A 20,786-nucleotide genomic window follows, 5' to 3' on the forward strand; every position below is an offset into this window, starting at 1 on the left:
CATGCATATTGCATGGCTTTTGCCTACAAAACAATCGCATAGCCAAGAGAGTTATTGTGTGTGTTCTAGCCGAGGATCAATAAGGCGGCTATACGCTATATATGCACGAAGGGCTCTATTAGATTTCCGTGTGTTGTTATGCACGCGCGCGACGTCGATTTTATCCGTCTAATGAATTAATTTAAAATGCGTGACGGAACGGTCGAGCTCATCCCATCTCTTCGGTAATTGTTAACAACGTTGAGGTATTGTAAAAGTCCGCAGGTGGGACACCCGCATATATCATCGCGCCCAAGTTCAAAAACGGAAACGAGATTAAATTAAGCGTCAAAACCAATTTAAGAGTCCGAAGATGAAATTAGCTCCACGTACAAACAATCTGTAATAAATATTAAATGTTGAAACTTTAGCCACCTTCGAAGTTTTTGGGGGTATGCTTAATTGCAAAGATTTACACTGTTCGAAATTGCATGATTTAAATGTTTATTTATGGGACAATAACCCTTACACCTTTAAATTCGATATTGCAGTACGTATGACGTTGACAAAGCCGAATCCAGAAACGTTTTAGTTGGAACGCATAAATGCTGGCTTTCATAGGTGTTTGTAATAATACGGAGAGACAATAACGTTACGTTTATTGGTGTTTTAATGAAAACACGAGGGACCGATTTAGCGTAAAAGTAATGAAAAAATGATTATAACGCGGCGGTAATTTGTACAGTTTTGATTAAAACCACATTAATTCGTTGATTTCACTTCAATGTTTTTCGATTGTTTGGTTAAAACTGACAGATGAAATGGCATATTTAAAGACCGTAATTCAGTACAGTATTTCGGTTAAAAAAATGCGCTGTATATAATAAACGATCTAGCAACATGAAATATTTATTATTTTCTCTGGAACTACTGATCGGATTTGAAAAATAAAAACAGTTCTGAAAACATAATGAACATTCCTTTCGACCTATCTAACATTTACTACCCCTTCCGATTTAAAAATGTTGGAGTGCAATTCACCCCCTTCTCAGGGTTAAAGTTATGTAAGTAATATTACTTAATTTAGGTGTCCCCCTCAAAACCAAAATTAACGTGTTCGACTGGCAAACTGTCGTTATGTGGACACAATTGGCATTGACTCTTTTCAATGGGTCACCCCGTATAGAAAATGATATTACCGTAACCATACGAAAATTAGGAAACAAAATACTTCTATGAATTTTTCTCTTCTGGTCAAAAATGAGAAGCAGAAGAGTAAATGTGACAATAAAAAAAATGCTATAAGCTTTTCTGCTTCAAAAACTTGATGATACACTAAAGATTTAATCGTGTGTCATGCAGTATTAATTTAGGGCTATTCATATACGACAGATAGCGCTTATACGTTATTATATACAGGCTGTTTCACGCAAACCGTTACCTAAAAGTATTTAGACTTCCATTAATAATTTACATTTGAAAATTTGCATATCAACATAGTTTTTTTATGATCTATCGAAAAAAAATATTATCATGATAGTTTCACTTCCGGCAACTTTCTTATTATAAATAGAACACCCTATATTTTATTGCATTTTCGAAATCTACATGAAAATGTACATCGTTTGATACCACATTTCCCTATACTTAGCATCAGAGGTTCAAGTTATTCAAGATTTTTTAAAATTTTCGACGTTTGACTGCTTTTCTTTAGCGCCCTGTACCTATGGATCCGTTGACTTGGATTTTAAAAAGTCTTCCAAAATCAACAATACTGACGTAATGCTGCATGCGAATGATTTAAATTTTGATCGCCTTTCTACAGGGTGTTTTAAAATTAATGGTCAAGTTTAATAACTTCGAACCTCAAAAAGTTGATTTTTCAAATGAAACCTGCTTTATTTTTTTGCACTTTCAAATGTGGAAAAAATTCTACGATCTTAAGTCGATATTACGATACTTGCAATAATGTTTATCGATTGTAACTTAAAAAGCATTTTCCCACCACCCGCAGCCACGGAATTTTTGGAATCGAATTTGCAGACTTGAATAGCATGATCGACATATTGAATTTTTTGTGATCATTTAAAAATAATATCGACCTAAATCGTTATTTTTTTGTTATTACATTTTCAATTAACTACATGCGAAATTAGATCACTCACTAGTAGGCGGGGGGACACTTTGTAACCCGAAGGCCCAATCTTCAAATGAGTAGGTATAACTTTTGTTTGAAAAGTTATTTTATAAACTGTTCGACAATTTTGTTCCTTGTTTCATCGAGTATGGACACAACAAATTTCGTGGAATTCTCTCCATTTTCGTTGTCCGGCCAGAATTGCAGTGGAACTTTTTTTTCGAATAATTTTCAAATACTAATTCCAGATACGTGATTTCCATGTTCAAATACCTCCAGATACTAAATTTCGCCGAAATCAGAATTTTTTTCCCACCCCCAAATAGGGGTGCGACCTTTCGTGGTAGAAATTTTGAAAAAAAATTTTCTAAATCAGATAGGGCATACCCAAAAACCTATTCAAAGACGTGCCACCCATCTTTGTAACTCTTTGAGAAAAAAATTAAAGAAGAAATCCAAATTTCACAACTTCTTTGGGGGTGGCTCCCAAACGAAACACGTTGGACCCTCGGTATATTTGGAAAAAATGCTTGTCTTGATTCCCTCTATCACCCATTTTTTTTACATACGGTCATGTAACACTCTGTATATTACATATGATTATATATGCATTTTGTCCCATTGATTTTAATTGCCCTGTGCCAAGAAATGAATTTCAATAATTTTCAACAAAAGAGCATGCCAAGAAATCATTTTTAGTTGACTACGTAAGTCTAGTTGATTTCGGTACCAGCGATATAGACTTGTATTTTTTTACACAGAAAGGAGGCATTTTCAACCCTTGCATTTTGTGTAAATTTACCGTTAGATTCAACTGTTTGGAGAAACCCTAGTAACGGAAAAAAGACAACCATATTTAACCCTCCCTCCTCCTGTTATTTTACAAGGTAAAGAAAAATTTATAAAACAATGTACAGGCCGTTTCACGCAAACCGTTACCTAAAAGTATTTAGACTACCATCATTGAATAAAGAATCTGAAATTATTCAATGCTACCATTCATAATTTAAATCTGCAAATTTGCATACCAACAGTTTTTTTTATAATCTATCGAAAGAAAATATTATCATGATAGTTTCACTTCTGGTTATACCACTTTATCGGCCGCATTTGTGACATTTCCAAATGTCTATAATGACTCCTGTTATCACTGACATATTGACATTAATCCAAAGTTCTATATAAAAATTGAAATTTTAAAAGACGATTTCGGGTAAAATTTAATACAAAACTCGTCAGTAAAATGATACATTACCTGACTCGGAAATTAATCAATATTTCCTCGCCAGTAATGTATCATTTTCCGGACTTTTACGTAAATTATTAGTTATTTGTGCATCGTAAAGTAGTTTTCTGGAATTAACGTTCGGACTACTGGCATCACCGATTTGTACGGACGATTCGTTCCCGATCAAAATTTTGCTTTCGTGAATTATTTATTCTTATTGTCTTAGTGTCAATTACCGTTTGTAGCATACGAGTACCCTAGTGTTGCGCGTTAGACATTGCTATAGCAATGTTTATATTCCGCGTTATTCACACCCCTCTTGTTTATATGTTTGTATTTTCTCTGTTACAGATAAAGCAGAAAAGCGCCCTTTTGAGCTCAGAAAGGCCGTTAAGACCAGAGTTCAAAGTAAAATTTTTATTTTCGACCACTCCCTGATATAACGTGTGGTTAAATAGGTACTGGTTTTCGGATACAATCGAATTGTAATTACTTCATTTGTTTGAATAGTCATCTAACAATTAAATAGCTCCGTTGCTTTCTGGGGAAGCCTGTATTGTAATTGATAATTGCCTCGACTACGGGTTGAGCCCTTTTTGATAAAAATTGAGTTAAATTTAAACGTTAATATTTCCGATCTAGAGATTACAGTAATATTTGTAATATTGTGAGATTTATTTATTTAGTTATTATCCCTCTCTTGTTCTGGGCCCTCAATAGGCTTAATTATTATTAAGTAACAATTATTGTTTATGTTCTATCCTGTCAATTTTTTTTATTTTTTTATCTTATCAAGACCAGAACAAAGGAACTCTTAGTCTGTCTTGTTCCCCCTTGTGGTAAGTATCTTCTCCTTTGATATTTACTAAAGGTGAAATCGAAAGAAGTATTACGTTCAAATACCGCAAAAAAAGATTCTACTTTGGATTAACAGTTCGTATCCTAATTAGGAAGTTATCGTAACGAGGACATAGTCCTTCGAATCATTCTGCATTACTAAGAATTAAAGTGCATGGAAAAAAACTAAAACTTTCCCTTCTCTGTAGAAAAAATCAGTCAGAGAAACAGTGTTGTTTTGACAGTATTCAATAAACTGTATGTTAGTTAAAAAGTTGCACAAATTAATTTTTCTATTTCGGTGTCACAATGAGAATTTTGTGCAACTGTTTTCGGCAAAAACAGTGTTTCAATGAGTTCCATTGTAACATTGTTTTTGGTAACTTTTCATCTCTAAAGACGTCAACGTCAAATCATCAGATGCATGTGAAATCAAATTACGTAAAATTTATGTGTTTTCCTTGATTTTTGGTACACGAAGAACTTAATACATTCCAAATCAGCAGTTTACACATCCACCATAAATAAATTTATCTACGAATAAAAAATTACACATTCACGGAATTTAAAGTTTCCAAATGTCAGTGTTGTGTTTATCTACGCTGCCAACTTAAAATTTGTCAACGTAAATGGTGTTGCCAACTTAAGACATATTAATTCTAAAGTTTCCTGTAGTTTTTCATAATTACTTTTTAATTAAATTAAAGCCCCGAAATAGAAAAAATAGTATGAAAAACACGTGTTACAATGCTTTATCGTAATACTCCTATCTTGTGGACACTCGTGGCTCCGCTTCGCTACGCCACTCGTGCCACAAGATAGTCGTATTACAATAGATCGCATTGTAACACTTGTCTTTCAATATACTACTCCTGATCAGTAAGAACGCGTACACCGAGTCGTTATCTTCAAAATTTTCCCCGGAGTCTCCAATTGCTAGGCGATTTGAAACCAGCAGCTGATTATCACCATCTCATCCAAATTGTTTTTTGATTGGGTCATTTGGTAGAGCAAATTATAAAAAGTAAAAATTCTCTTTCATGTTATAATTTAATAAGTGTAAACTTTTTGTGTAATAAATTATTGCAAATATTTTCATGATTATTATATTATATTATGCAAGGCGAGTATTTTCCTTGGGAAATTAATTTTCTCTTCATTTAATGAAAAACTTCCTTGGTGAAAGGTCATTGTTGGTAATGCTACATAGGAATTTCAATAGTGGAAATTAAGGGTATTTTGAATTTCACTGTTAGAAAGTCAACAGGGTTAGGAATCAGGATGCTGCAGCTGAAGCATATTTCGATCAGTGTCCAGAGAGACGTCAACCTCATAAATCAATTTTTATGAAATCAATGGAAAATCTGACCAGAGCACTTGAATAGCAAAAATTATATGATTCGAGATTTAAATGAAGCAACTGTTGGTGTCATTTGAGCTGTGGTAGCAAATCCTACAATATCAAGTTGACAAATCGAAGCGGAATCCTCAATATCTAAGAGTAGGGTTGGTGGTCAGATGCCAATGGTATGGTATTCAAATAGGGACGATTTGGGTTTAGTGTGTGATACTTTTTCGAAAGCGTGTATTGATTTATAAAATCTTCCAAAGGCTCAATTTCTTGCTGGATGACCTCTCATTAGAGAGAAATAAACTTGTAACAAATATACCAAACGAGCTCCTGAGTCACTGAACATTTAATCACTTCTTTAGGCGATGATAATGAGAATACTGAAAACAGAATTGGAAAATTCGAAACCGTTCGATAATTATCATCTACCCGGACAGAAAGTCAAAAATTATGAACTCGCTTAAGACTCCTTAATATAATGTGCCAACAAGATGGTGTACCACCTCATAACTCGAGAATAGCTTTAGTCAGCTCAGTGAAGTTGGGTACCACAAATATACACAGTTCAAAAGCAATGGCATAATTTGGTACATAGACTGACTGATTAAATTTTAATCATTTGGGCTTTCTGTCCTTCCGTCTGTGCTTGTCGCTCGTTGTCTACATTGGTTTGAATCAGTTTATTGTACCCAACCTTTGCAATTATGGTCTATAATGTACAGCGTTATAGTTCAAAGAAAAAAATCCAATTTTATATTCTTTACACTATGGCTTTATTTTTGATTTCTAAATGGAACACGTAATTTAGATTTAGATTTTTAGAAACTTATTTACAGGCATCAATCCTTTTGACTAAATTTACGATCTGCAGAATTTGGATGCAGGCTTTGAAGTATTGAATTTTTGTTAGATGGAAAAATAATATATTTTTGTACCGATTAAATTTGGAAACATCGTATGGATTTCAGGATGTTAAACATAAAGATTATGGTTATAGGATGGCGTAGATCAAAACACACCCCGTCTAAAATCAAATTCAAAAGAAAGTTGAGTGCCTTCTTAATTGTGATTTGTTGTGACACGTGGCAGTATGCAGTTACAGACTGCACGTGTACCTCGTATATATTCATTTTGAACCACCGTATACGTAATAAAAATCGATTAAAAAGCGCACATCGAAGTTATGGGGTTAATTACATTTATCCACTCCATCTACGGTGGTATGCGGTTTACACAACACAACCGCTACCAAACTTACGTGCGCTTATCAAAAAGATAAGACAAGAGGCGAGGAACATGTTTTTAATTTGCATAACGAAGCTTAATGAGTACCTATGTTCGTTTCTTGTTTTCTACACTAATTAAAAATTAGTTATAAAATTTGCTGCCTGCCTTCGAACGTATAAAATCTCGCACACGCGGTCGGTACTTTTCGAAAAAATAATACAGAAGTGGATGTTCTGAGATATCGTTAATGTAAATATTTGCAATTCAAATTCGCTTTCCGAATTTAGGATGAGGGATGATGACGATATAAAACACACACTCAATTTCTTGTGTGCAATTCACTCATTCGCGGTGGTACCATTTCGGTGATTAAAATTATCATACGAAAACAATTAATCGGACCTCTCGCGTTTTCCCTTTTCTTTTGCTACTAGTGCAGTCGGGCGTGAACGACGAATGTAATAATTGCGCTCATATACGGCCTCGGCGGTTGAACCACCCCTGGTATTAGTGGCGACATTGATGTATGTCGTCAATATCAACGTGGATGACGTTTCTAATCGATGTCTCCACATCTAAAGGGGGTGGAATTTTGAACAGTCTCAAGATACATAATTGATGAAGAACGTACAGTGTCTGCATGAGGTTTCAGAAATTATGGGCGGCGTGCTGTATAGAAAATTAATATAATTCGGGCAGCCACGTTGTATATGTAATTCTAAGCGAATTTGCGATTTAATAACAGTTTCCGTTAACATTAAAATATGCAATTTTATAAATCGTACTTACGATGCTACAGCGATTACTTGCAGAAGAAGCTTACCTGTAACAAACGAAAGAATTAATTATTTAGTTCCACTTCCAAGTAATGGATGCATATCATGATTACACTACACACATTATTTCTCTGCTTCCGATTTTCATATTATACACCTCGGATCAGAAATGAAAGTGTCCCCTTTTATTCAACCCCAATGCTCGATAAACTAATATGTGGAGTAAATCATCCAGTGGTACCTACATATTAAAGGCGTTTTTTGAAGGCCCTGAAATCATCGCGAGTGTACTTGTGGTTGTGAATAACAACGTCAAACTCATTTAATCAAGAATAAGGGTTGCAATTCCAAAGTTTCTTTGTCTGTCCAAAGCTCCAAGTGCTTTAAAATGGAATTCTTGAGTAGAAATCGAAACCATAAGACAAAATATACAGCAAAATCGTCGTTGTTTAGCAATTCCAAAATTCTCCCATTATTTGTAGAAGCGATTTGCTATCGAGAACGAATAAAAAAGAATATAATTCATTAAAGCAAATCGGTCCTATCTACATTCAATTTTTCATGTTAATATTCTACTACGAAAATGTCAACATCCCCAAAATGCCCTTGTACTTGTCCAAAGTTTCTTGACTATTGACTTAAATTCCCCAATATTATACCTTAATTTCTTTGTAAGGAAGCACTCGTTTTCCGCCTGGAAGCAACCTGTTTTAGTGATCACTCTATAGATGAACACCCGGTATCTAAAATGCGTATTAAGTTGGGCCCTCGTTACGAAAATTGTAGCTGGTAAAATATTTATTTCAGTTTCGGAGTTGGAAATATAAGGTAGAAATTAGTGAGTTAATTTACAGAGCGGCCCGTTAAAGAAAATAAGGGGCCCTATTTAATTTGGCGTTTGCAATCGTTCCCGCAGGAATATTTAAATTATTTTTTCAGCCGCTGAAAGCTCTCTTGTCAGGGAAGAAGAGAGAGGATGAATCTTGTTAAGTTTTAAGCCCGTTAAATATATAGGCCAGTCATATTTTATAAAAATAAACTAAAATTGCAAACTAACGGCTAGTCCTGATTTTTTGCGCATTTTTAAGAATTAAAAAAATGCTATTGTTTGCGTTTTGTCCGCCCGTCCGTCCGTCCGGACCCACTTCTACCGTTTTGAACTACTTCTAGGGGAATGAGCCTAGAGTCCTGGAATTGTTTGCAGTAGGTAGCCTATACCTTGAAGGTGTGCCAGATGGTCATCAAATTTCGCTGTCTAAAAGGGGGCCCCCCCACGAATTATTTCCTGAGGTGCTGTTTTTGAAAGTAAAACGTACATAAATTTTACATACGACAACCAATTGGTCTCAGATTTTGCATACGTATGCCTTTAGTGGTGACAAGTTAAACTGGGTGTGTGGGGAGGGGGGGGGGTAAACACATGTTCTACCCTTCATGGTCTCATCGAGATAAATTGGTTTGTAGAAACTATAACTTTCCCGTGCGACTCTTTTTCGAGATCAGTAATCGACGGGGCTTGAGGGGGGGGGGGAGGTTAAAAATTAATTTCATTTCTCATTGTATTTTAATTAAAGGTCTCAACGAAAGGAACCGTTTTCTACCAACTACTGCCTTCTTTCTGTCCTCCTATCAAAGTACGGGGCGGAGGGATAGGAGGGGGAGTGGAATTAGTTTTATCCTTCACGGTACTCTTATGAAAGGTCTCAACGAAAGGAATTAATTTCTACCAACCATAGTCCTCCTCCTCGACCTCTTATCGTGATCGGGTATATTCCCTTATACCTCAAGAACAAGAACGGATTGTCGGAAGAGGGTGCTCACAAAGGGCGATTGAAACTTCTGCAAGACATATATCCATTGGTGATGTCAACACAAAAACTATTTCGGTTAAAAAATGCGCTTTATCTGCACAAGAGTTGTGCACAATTTATACTTGTTTATTATGTTGTTAGGACCACTACCAGTAGTGTATATTCAAGTTTGGAGCTTCAAAAGCCCTGTTCTAACTGTGTAACAAAAATCCGATACCGAACGATCCTCAAAATTTACACTGAAAAACAATAGCGATCTTTCTTCTAAATAAAATTATCGTGCACACGGACAGACAAACAGACGAATAGACAGACAGCAATCCAAAATATAAACGATCTCGGGGATCGTTAATAAAGAAGGTACCTACTTTACCAAACTTATAAAAACGATCAAAGAGACATCTTTTCAAGCTGAAGTTTCAGAAATACGTCGGCAAGTAAAAACTAGGTGCCAAATTCTTGAGAGAACAGCTTCATAGCTCAAACCAGATATTACAAAAAAAGTGTTTGGTAGTCTTATATCTTTTACCGTAATGTGCACTGCCAAAATTTTACCGAAATCAAAATAACCATTTTGCCGAAAAAAATATTTTAGTGTTTTTGATTTTTTTCACCGTTTTTTTGTAATAAAACCTGGCATAATTTTTAGCGCATTTTTTAAGAATTAAAAAGGTGGTATTGTTTGCGTTTGTCGGTCCGTCTGTCTGGATCCAGGTCTACCATTTTGTACTACTGTTAGGGGAATGGTCCGAGAATCTGGGAATGTTTTGCAATAGATAACCTAACCTTAAATGTGTGCTAGACGGCCATCACATTTTGTTGTCTTACCTCCCCCCCCCCCCTCCATGAATTTTATTTCCTGAGATACTATTTTTGAAAGTAAAACGTGAATAACTCTTACATGCGACAACCAATTGGCATCAGATTTTGCATACGCATGCCTTTAGCGGCGCGAACTAAACTTTTGAAAATGGGAGGGGGGGGGGAAGGTGAACCCACGTTCATGGTATTCGAATCACAGGTCTCATCGAAATGAATTGGTTTCTGCAAACTATAACTTTCCTGTGCAACCCCTTTTGGAGATCAGTTGATGATTGGGTGGGGGTGGAGGGAGTACAAATTGATTTTACCTTTGATGATATTCTAACTAAAGGTCTCAACGAATATCTTGAAAACGGTTTGTCGGAGGAGAGTTACCCACAAAGCCAAAATGAATCGTTTGGTGGAGAAAGATCTTCTAGACGAGACACATCTACTAGCGATGTGTGTCGGAGGCGATGTGTGTCGGGGGAAAATGCACCTACAAAGGGAAAATGCATAATTGACTCTTCTTGCTTTATATAGTGTAGATTTTGATTGTATTCCAGGCGGCCTTGAAATGTTTATGTGTAAACCCATCCCCTTTAATTTTATTATCTATCAAGAAATTAAACATCGATAAATATATTATAACTCTACTATTCACTAAGTTACTTCGGTTTATCTGCGCGAAAGTTGTGCACAATTTATACTTGTAGGTTGTATACAGAAAACGAAAGTCTTTTGAATAATTTAATAACAATTTTGCGTTGCTATTTAATCCGTGGAGCCGTTGCCTCGGAAAATTGCCAACGTACGTACATACATACAGACGGAAAAAATGTTATTATTAAAAAGTCACTTAAAATGATCTAAAACGTCGACATTTGATGAAATTTTGACATGTCCAAAAGACATTGTTCCCAATAGCCACCTAGCTACCGCCAAGAAGCTAAAAACATTCATTTAAATAGAAATCCTGTCTTTAGATAGTTTTGTTCTTTTGTGAAGTGTAAATAATAAGTGCAATCTAATTAAATTTGATGTAAGTTTATCTCTTATACTCTTATAGTATCTTACTCTTTGGAAATGGTATTATTGTTTGTGTTAGGGAGGTCCTATTCGGTTGCTGCACTTCCATGTTTTACTGGAAAATGCTAACAAGGAATGCAATGAAAAAAAAGATTTATGATCGTGAAGGTTTATACATAATTTTGGATCTAAAGAAAGCTTTTCTTTATTTTGTAATCGAAATTTGATCCATTAAATATTAAATTCATCATAATAAGCAGCCACAATATGACAATACGGAGGTTTATAAAATTTTTATTACAAAATAAAGAATCCCCGTATTTACCATAAACCAGGCCAGAAACCAAAAGGGATTTTAAAATTGTGATAATTTTCAACTTGGAACTAATGCTCATGGTGTACCTCCAACGTTAGGAACCGTCGTTGGTTAAAGTTCGAGTTATCAGCACTTCTACTTAAAAAATCAGCTCAGCTTGTTATTGATCACCTTGTATATGCAACGAACGTATTACTAAGAACGAGAAGCTTTAAATTTAGTGCAAAAGCAATCTTTTATATTTATTCATGATCTTCTTATGCTTATCAACAAGTTCCTTGTAATTTAACTGAAAGAAGTTTTTGATATAGTCAAAATACATAAAGTTTTTCAAATTAAAGCAAGCGACTAAAACACGCGCTTTATATTAAAATACTTGATAGAGCAAAAGCGGGGCAGGTTCTTTTTAGAAGTACGAAATGAATGTAAACTCATTATAAAGTTGCTCTCGCAAAATTACTTAGATAGTTCCGGAAATACACTTGAACTAAAACGTTAGTCGACGCCGACGACGCTTCGGCTCATTACCAGAGGCTGTTGCACCACATCACCCCACAGTAATAATCAAGGTGCGGGTGCTACGTATAGAGTAGGGACATCATTTAGTAGACGATCAAAGTCTCTATTAAAAGCTTTGGCGAAGTGCTCCCATTGTTACTAATTTAATTCCTTGCAAGCGAAGGTTTTTTTGTGTAGCATCTCTTACCTGAACGTCGTAATCGATTAGTAAAAATATCCATTATAAATGAAAAAAATCTTCGCTAGTAAAAGGCAGTAGCGTAAATGAGTAATAAACGTATGAAGTCGCTTCAAAGCGAGAGAGGCACTTACCAGATAATTAGATCTGGCGGTTTACGAGAAGATGCATATTCTTTTAGAAGGCAAGAGACAAGAAGACGTAGTCCCAAAGTGCACAATTACATTTTCTAATAATCTTGCGGTTCGTGACCGAAACAATTTTAGATGTCTGCTGCGGATAATAGACAATTATTTGAGGGTTTTCCTTTCATATCTGTCCGAGTGTTTTTTATCGTTTCGTGTTGCCCACTTCAATTATTATAATCAAAATTAATGAGATATGACGAAATTACTGGGTGGAAAAACTTCTGTTGTTTAAAGTAATGAATTTTTTTTACAAAATCGCCTTGCTAAAGAACGACCTTGCTTGTGGAGATTCGTGACAGTACATAGATGAAATGTCAAACACAATTTAATGATTAATAGTCCGGGAAATAGCATTTTCAGTCTCTATTTCCCGGACTATTAAACTGCAAAACGAGAAGTAGTTACAATGCCTTTTGTATTGATATAGGATCATCTGGTGGTTAAGAATCCAAGTTTTTGGCCTCCCACCCCTTGTGCCTCACCCGTACCACCCCTAAAACTCTCCATATTTGGTTGGTTTCTTAGTTTCTCAATAATTTCTTTCTAAAGGTTCTCTTTAGAAAAAATATTGTTATTAGAAATTATAGCCTATACAATTTTATATAAATTTGATATATATTTCATATTAATTATACAGCTCTACAGTGATAAAAATATTACCAGTAGGATGTTGAAAGTAAAATTATTATGCATCCCATTTGGTAGGGGTGCAGGGTGGGGGGATTTATGACACGATAAATTCAAGATATTTTTTCACACTCCTCTTAATTATAAACATAAAAATGTCGTTAAAACATTTACATAAAAATTTCAAAATATAAGCAACTTTGAAGCTCTATATCATTTTTAATAAAAATTGTATAAAAAAGTAGTGTACAGGGTGAGTCAACGATTGCACGGAGTAACTTAATGCCTTGAAGATAAGATTTTTCGATAGAATGCTTTTGTATTATGATATGGTTGAATACTCCCCACATTTTAAAAATATTTGGAATTATACAAGGTGCGCCCACAAAGTAGGGCGCCAAAATGGTACATTTTTTTAAAAATAGAACTGTATTTGAATGCATTTTTGAATTCTACGTGTAATTGTAGGTTTTTTTTATTATATGGTTAATATCCGAAAAGCTAGTAGAATTAAAGATAATTCGATTTTTAAGAAAAGTTTGGCATTTGCAAGCGTCAGTATATTGTCAAAATTATTACTTAAATTTTGATTCCAGGTTTTATATCTTTTATCCTGAATAAAGTAAAAATCAAATAAATACATCTACTATAAATCATTAAAAATATAGCTTACAGGGTGTTTTTTTGTTAGGTCCAAAGTTATAAAACTTCATATTAAAAAATCTCACTATTTTTAAATGGAACACCCTGTATATTTTTCTGTCATCATTTAGCTCCTCCAAAAGCCTTCAACTTTTGATAATAATGTCCTACCCTATCTCTGATAGTTTTCGACATATCTTGGTTTTCCTGGTTTTTATATTCTAATCTTAAATAAGTTATATGTAATTTACATAATATAGTGAGGAGGTGGCCATGCAAAAAAAAGGCAAGTATATTCTACTACAGAACAAAATGAGCACAAAAATAATTTTGGCGATAATGTACGCTTCCAGTGCACTAATTTCGAAATTTACTTTGTCAATACACTTACCTATATAAGAAATGAAATAAATGTACTGCTGGTGCAATAAATAATTGCTTAACAAATCAAACGAAAAGGTACTACGCTAATATAGTAAATCATAAGCACAAAACAAAACTTTTACATTTAAAGAAGATGGAAAAAGATTATTTATGGTCCTCTTTTGTAGAGATAAAGGAGAATAAATTAAATTGATGTCCCTGTGGGCGGAATCGACGGAAGTTTGCAGAAAAAGTTTGATCGTAAATTAAATTTTGCACGTCTATATTAGAAATGACAACATACTACCGATCTACGAGAACAAACGGTATAATTGGTCGCAATTGGAAACCTATAAACTGCACCAAAAATGTATGGGTAGACAAATTTGCTACAAATGATTTCATTTCATTGTTTTACTTCTATTTTTATTATCTTGCTCTCTGGTTAGTATAAGGGTACACGGAGATTTCCATTAACATGAAATTGGTTGGCAGAAAGTTTGAATGAATTCTGTTCGTGTTGTAACTACAAAAAACCAAAAAGGTGGCGAATGTGATTAAAATTTTGATAACATTATTATTATTATTATTTGATCTTATGTCAAAACATCATTGACGAATTGGAAATTCTCAGAATGTCTACATGTTACCTACCATATACAACGGTTCGCGTGTTTAGCATCAAAGATAATAACGTAGGGTTTACTTAACTGTCACACACATCCCCCAAGGTAAAGTAAGCAAAAGAGAGGGCACCCGATTATTATTTCAAGGAAATTGCAGCTAAATTTATACCTACTCTCAGTTCAACTTTGTGAACCCCACATCTCTCACGTTTATGAATAGTTTAAGAGCGTAATCGCATTATTAATGTTTCTGTATTGTGCGGATATGTTGCTAAATAAATTTGCGATCAACAGTCTCCGCTAATGACGTAGTAAGGATTTATTTAATAAAATGACACTTAAAAGATTAACAGCGATCCGCCGTTTAGCGCGACTTGTATGTTGTTAGTATATTATGTATCAACAGATTAGTGCGTTTTAATCCCCAATTTTCCACGATGCAGCGCCTAAAGGGATTAAAAGGTACTTCAGTTGTAATGGTAGTAATTTTCGATTTTTAATATAAAAACTGCTTGACCGTAAAAGACGAGAAAATACTGGGATTAGATTAATTAAAAGGGGGACGTAACGGTACACATTATTTCGCGTAGTGCGTGGACTAGTAAGCCTGGAGATTGGGACAATTGTTTTATTTTGAATTGAGTCAGTTATTGTATATTATCTTAGCAATCATTTGTTGTTTTTACTTTAGTTCTTAGGGATTAAAAGACCGCTATTCACTTATTTTGCGGTAAAATACAGCTTCTTCCATCACACTCTTTCATTTTTGTTTGAAGCTTTTGGAAACTCAATGGAATCTTTTAAAGAGAATCGATCATTATTTTTATACAAATCAAAAAAGACTACGTTTTCGAGAACCAATGGAACATTGAAGCCAAGTGAAGGACCAGGAAGGCCAAGGACTGGTAGAACGGTAGACGTGCTGGACATCATAGAAGAAGATCCAGGAAAATTGATAGGGACAATTTGTTGTACCAACAGTGATTCTATAGAGAGAAAGTGAGGGTATCGGGAGGTATTATTTTTTATTGGTAGTTTGGAATCAATCTGGAAAGCAAGGTGATGAATTTATCTTGCAGGAAACAATAATTGTGGCAACATTATTGTAACCATGGCAAAATCTACCAATGAGCTCTATGATAAATTGGAAAAAAAACATGGTGGACATGGGCCACTATTATTATTATGTACTTGTTCGGTCACCCATATCACATTCAATGAGTTCAAGCACTTCTTCCTTTGGGTTTTGCTCCACGTAATGCATTTTGTGTATGGATTTTGCGCTTCCCTCAACTACTGACGTTGATCCGTTTTACCGATTAAGTGAGTTTCTCGCGAAATCCAATATGGAATTTCTACAATAACCATGCGACTGACTAATTGGACCGATATTTCTACCAAAAAGATTTGTCGGCGAATTATACACCGAATTTTTGGAAGAAACGCTACCTCAGTTTCTGGAGCATATACGATTGGCTACCAGACGGGCAATGTGGTTTATGCATGATGGTGCACCACCTCATTTTAGTGTGGTTGCGCGACAGTTTTTAACAGCAACATATGAAGATCGGTGGATTGGTCGAGGTTGACCTCACTTATGGCTTGCTTGACCACCGGACTGGAACCCCATGGATTATTTCCTATGGGGCTATCCAAACTCGTTAGTTTACACTAGGCCAGTGTAATTAAGATGTGGACGATTTAAGAGATCCGATAATTGTTGGGTGTAACCCAATACGAAACGACCCTAGTAGGTTTTGGAGATGGAGGTAGCCATTTTCAACAATTTAACAAATGATATGTGTAATTTTTAATTATAAATTGTTATTATTGGTGAAAAATATTTCGCCTTGTATCTTCGCAACAAAGCACTTTTTAATAACATCACAGAATAAAATAATTAGAATAGAATAGACGACGGAATTAAGTCTTTTTTCATTTTTGCCTCATGTTTAACAAGAATTTCCAAAGTTTTTTTTTTAAGTTTCGGACGTTTTTTTCGTGTTTCTGGTATTTTTAACGTTTGTCGTTGGAGATGTAACAGTATTTACCCAAAATCGTCCTGAAGTCTTTATTTTCATACCTACTTTCTATCAGGAAATTTTAGTTTCCATGACAGGCAGACTATATATCCTGCCGCTTGTCACTTTACCGGCCGCACCTGTAGAGTAGCTATTTAGCTAACATTCCGCCCAATATAAAATGAAGACAATAAAATAAAATTAAAAAAAATAGTGACTCCTGGGATCACTGACAGATTGAGATTAATCAAAAGTTCTGTACAGGGTGTCTTAAATTGAGTAGGATAGCATGGCTATCTTTGTTATTATTACCTATACTTACAGATTCGGTTAAATTGCCAAAGTTGTATAATTTTTGATACTGATGGATATTATGATGCCATTTTTAAAAACTTCAAATATTTTAGTAAAAAAGAGAGCTATCGAAAAAAGTTTCAAATAAAAGTTGTAAGATTCGATGGGATAAATTCAATAGACATGAAATTTTTTTTCACAATGGCGGTTTTCGAGTTATTAAATAAATTAATAAATTAAATATTATATTACAGCATTTCCTTTCCATTTCCAAAATTTCTATAATTTCGCAAAAATGTCCCATGATTGTGAAACCTTTTCAATATTTCCAATGCATTCCTAAATATTTTCTGAAGCATTTCCAAAATTCCTGAAACGGCTTTATGGTTCAGTGGTAAGAGCGTTGGGTTATAAATCCGGAGGTCGGGTGTTCGAACCTGGGTTGAGGTGAATTTTTCATCTGTGGCGGAGATGTAAATTACCTTAGACCAGTTCCGAGCATTCTACCGGCTACTCCGAATTAGGTTTTCCTGCAGTTTTCCTAATTCGTAAGGTAAATACCGGAGTAGTATAGACCAACTTAAGACCTTCTGCAGAGGCACCTCTAAATAGCATTATGCGGGTCACTCTGTAATTGGGCGCATGCCTGTTGAGGGCCCAAAACTAAAAGAGGGATAATAAATAAATAAATTCTAGAAACATTTTCAAAGTTTTGTGCACTTTTCCAAAATTTCTATACAGGGAGATTCACGTAGCCGGTTCGCCCGGATTACAGCCGCATATTTCAGCTCAAAAAATCCTTTAGTATGGTGAGTTACACCACGTTCTTTACTTCTTCTCCCAGTCTAACTTGTTTGCGTGTCTTGGCTTCTTCGTCCAGTTTGCGGCCCTGTATTTTCTCCCTACAGTTTTTAATTCCCAGGATTACTATGTCCTGAATCACTTGATCCACCCTTCTATGTCAGAGCTTTGCGTTTGTAGGAGGCTTTTGAAGTGTTTTAACCATTCCTCGCCCTGTATCTTTGCCGTATTTCCTGGTTTGTTTTTAATATACACCAATAAATTTTGTTATTGCTCTTATGCTCCTTTTGCAGTTTCCATTGTTTTCCCCAATCATTTTCTCCTTTCCTCGATCTTTTATTAGTTTTGTATACTTTTCCTGGTTTCTTCATACCCTTTATGGTCCTCGCCCTTTCCTGTTCTTAGCCATGCAGTTTTCGCGTCCTTCTTAATCTTTGTCATTGTTTAGAATTCAGTGTCAAACCACTGAATCTTTTTCTCCCCTACTTTTCCATTCTTCTTCGATAGTTTCAGTATACGCGTTTTCATCTCTTGTTCATATTGCTTGCTCCTCTCTTTAATCTCCTCTATTTTCCATATTTTACTCTTTGCTGGTATTTTCTTTCACTCAATTTTTCCTAGCTTCACATTGGTGGTTTGTGCTACCTTCCGCCTCCCTATATGATCTGATAACCTGGATTAAATTTTGTGTCTTTTTAAATATTTATTTATTATCCCTCTCTTGTTCTGGACCCTCAACAGGCTTGCGCCCAATTCCAGAGTGACCCGCATAATGCTTTTTAGAGGTGCCTGTGTAGAAGGTCTTAAGTTGTTCTATACTACTCCGGTATTTACCTTACGAATTAGGAAAACCGAATTCGGAGTAGCCGGCAGAATGCTCGAAACTGCTCGAAGGTAATTCCCATCTCTGCCACAGATGAAAAATTCACCTCAATCCAGGCGTTAATTTTTAATTTAATTTTTTGTTATTTGCGACAGTTTCAATTAACTACATGCGAAATTAGATGACTCACTAGTAAGCGGGGGACACTTTCTGACAAAGGACCAATATTCAAATGAGTATTTTTTGCTTGAAAAGTGATTTTAAGAAGCTGTTCAACAATAATGATACTTAACGCGTCAAATACGTACATAACAAATTTCGTGGAATTTTCCGAATTTTCAAAAACTAATTTCAGATCCGTGATTTTCATGTTCAAAAACTACCAGGTACCAAAGTATTGTCAACAACAGAATTTACTTTCGCAACCTCATTTAGAAGTGCGTCCTTTTGTATTGTTTTCAGGAAATGCCAATTTCACCACTTTTTTGATAGTGGTTTCCAAACAACCCTCGGTTTATTTTGGAAAAAAGCTTGTTTTGATCCCCTATACGATCAAATTTTTTTAATACTTATATGTAGCACCCTGTATATTGATTTTATATACATTTCTTGAACATGTTCAATATGTCTATACGCTTCTGACACATTACGGCTAATGATGTGATGCAAATTTATTAAAACATTAGTACAACATTGACAATGAGCTATCCGAAACGGTATTGAAATGGTTTGAGTTCATATTAGTTTTTCCGTGGTAAGTGAAAAACTGGTTTCTTCTGGAAATGCGAAAATTCATAGCTATTTTATATACGGATCGGTATCGACGCAAATTTAATTCAATATGAACCTAATGCGGCAGCATAATCTTTCATGGTGAAGGTGCTGGTCTTTAATTTTCTAAAAGTCAAGCTTTCTGCGATCGGTCGTGACTCGAATGATGAGTTTATGGAAGGATTCAAATGCAGAATCCTCTCGAATTCGCATCAAACCTAAAGGATCGTGATTCGAATAATTTATTTATGGATTCGTCCCAGCTTTGGCTTATTACCTGTTTTTAGAGGAGATGGATAGAGAGGTATTTGAGGTCACATAAGAAACACTAGGTACATCCATCCAAAGCAAACTTATTTCCAAGTTTACTCAAGAGAAATTCATTATAGTGACTTCCATGATTCGACATTAAATAACTTTCCAGTTAATTTGCGTTTAAAAGCAGGGTTACTGAACCAAAGTAAGTAAAGAGTGTATAATTTTAATGAGGCTAACCAGAAGTCCTTTTTTTTTAAGTAACGTTAAATGGAAAGGATCACAAGCAATTACATCGATAATTAATTTCTGAAGGCTACTTAAGAAAATAAAAACACCATCAAGCACGGCGTGGTCGTGACAACCCCATAAACTAAAATGTAAAGGACCACCCAGAGGATCGCGGACATGAATAACTATGTCAATGATAAAAGATGGTAGAACTTTCGAGCGAGTGAACGGTGCTTAAACAATGGCCCTCTTTGTCTTGATAAAGGGCGTGAAAGGGTTGGCATTAATCAAAGCGACATAAATGAAGTATGTGTTAAAAAATTTTTGCCGAGAATCACGTGAAGGAAGAAATACACAATGAATAAAATATTAAAAAAAAAAGCGAGCAAAACGAAGTAAACCAATTAAGAACTTAATTTAAGGTTGTCGAGAGAAGTATGAAAAGGACTATTTGCTTCGTGGTTTCATTCTTTGCCAACATTGAAATCAAACCCCGCATATCAAAGAAGAGTCTCTAAGCGTTGCATTGTGTTGCATTTCAAGTGGAAGAGGCTATTGTGTTCGCTCCCCGGCAGTTACGTCGTTATATTCAATTCAGTTCTGAATATGTTATCTCATTACTACACACCGTAGATGCCTTCCTCATTAAAGCTGTCATTCATGCAAGTTAAGACTACACGCCACCGACAACCGAGTCTTCAATCTCGAAACTCAAGTGAGCGTAATCCGTGACGCTTTCTTTTGTCGTTTCGGTTTTCAAAATAAGCTCTATCTTTCTGTGCCATCAATAAAATACTTGTTAAAGTTCGTGTGCTGAACTATTTCATAGTCAAATGTAAAATCTCTTTGTTCGATCTCGGGCTGCCTGTGTAATGGCGTGTGCATTACGACCAATTAGATTTTATAGCACCCGCTAATATAAAAATCTTAGGTTTTTCTACATTCCCATTGTGCG

At 35.1% G+C, this 20,786-nt stretch overlaps 1 protein-coding gene across 3 annotated transcripts in view; it reads right to left on the reverse strand.

Annotated features, from left to right (window-relative positions):
• The window catches only part of LOC116164280 (protein slit), a 270,589-nt gene that overhangs the window by 98,884 nt on the left and 150,919 nt on the right, over window positions 1-20,786 (reverse strand). For all 3 annotated transcript variants that reach the window (XM_031478426.1, XM_031478427.1, XM_031478425.1), the window contains exon 2: window positions 7,549-7,582. In XM_031478426.1, coding sequence (XP_031334286.1) covers window positions 7,549-7,582 — 34 coding nt within the window. The remainder of the gene's footprint in view (window positions 1-7,548; window positions 7,583-20,786) is intronic.

The sequence above is a fragment of the Photinus pyralis genome, unplaced genomic scaffold (assembly GCF_008802855.1).
Source record: "Photinus pyralis isolate 1611_PpyrPB1 unplaced genomic scaffold, Ppyr1.3 Ppyr1.4_LG2, whole genome shotgun sequence".
Classification (NCBI taxonomy): domain Eukaryota; kingdom Metazoa; phylum Arthropoda; class Insecta; order Coleoptera; family Lampyridae; genus Photinus; species Photinus pyralis.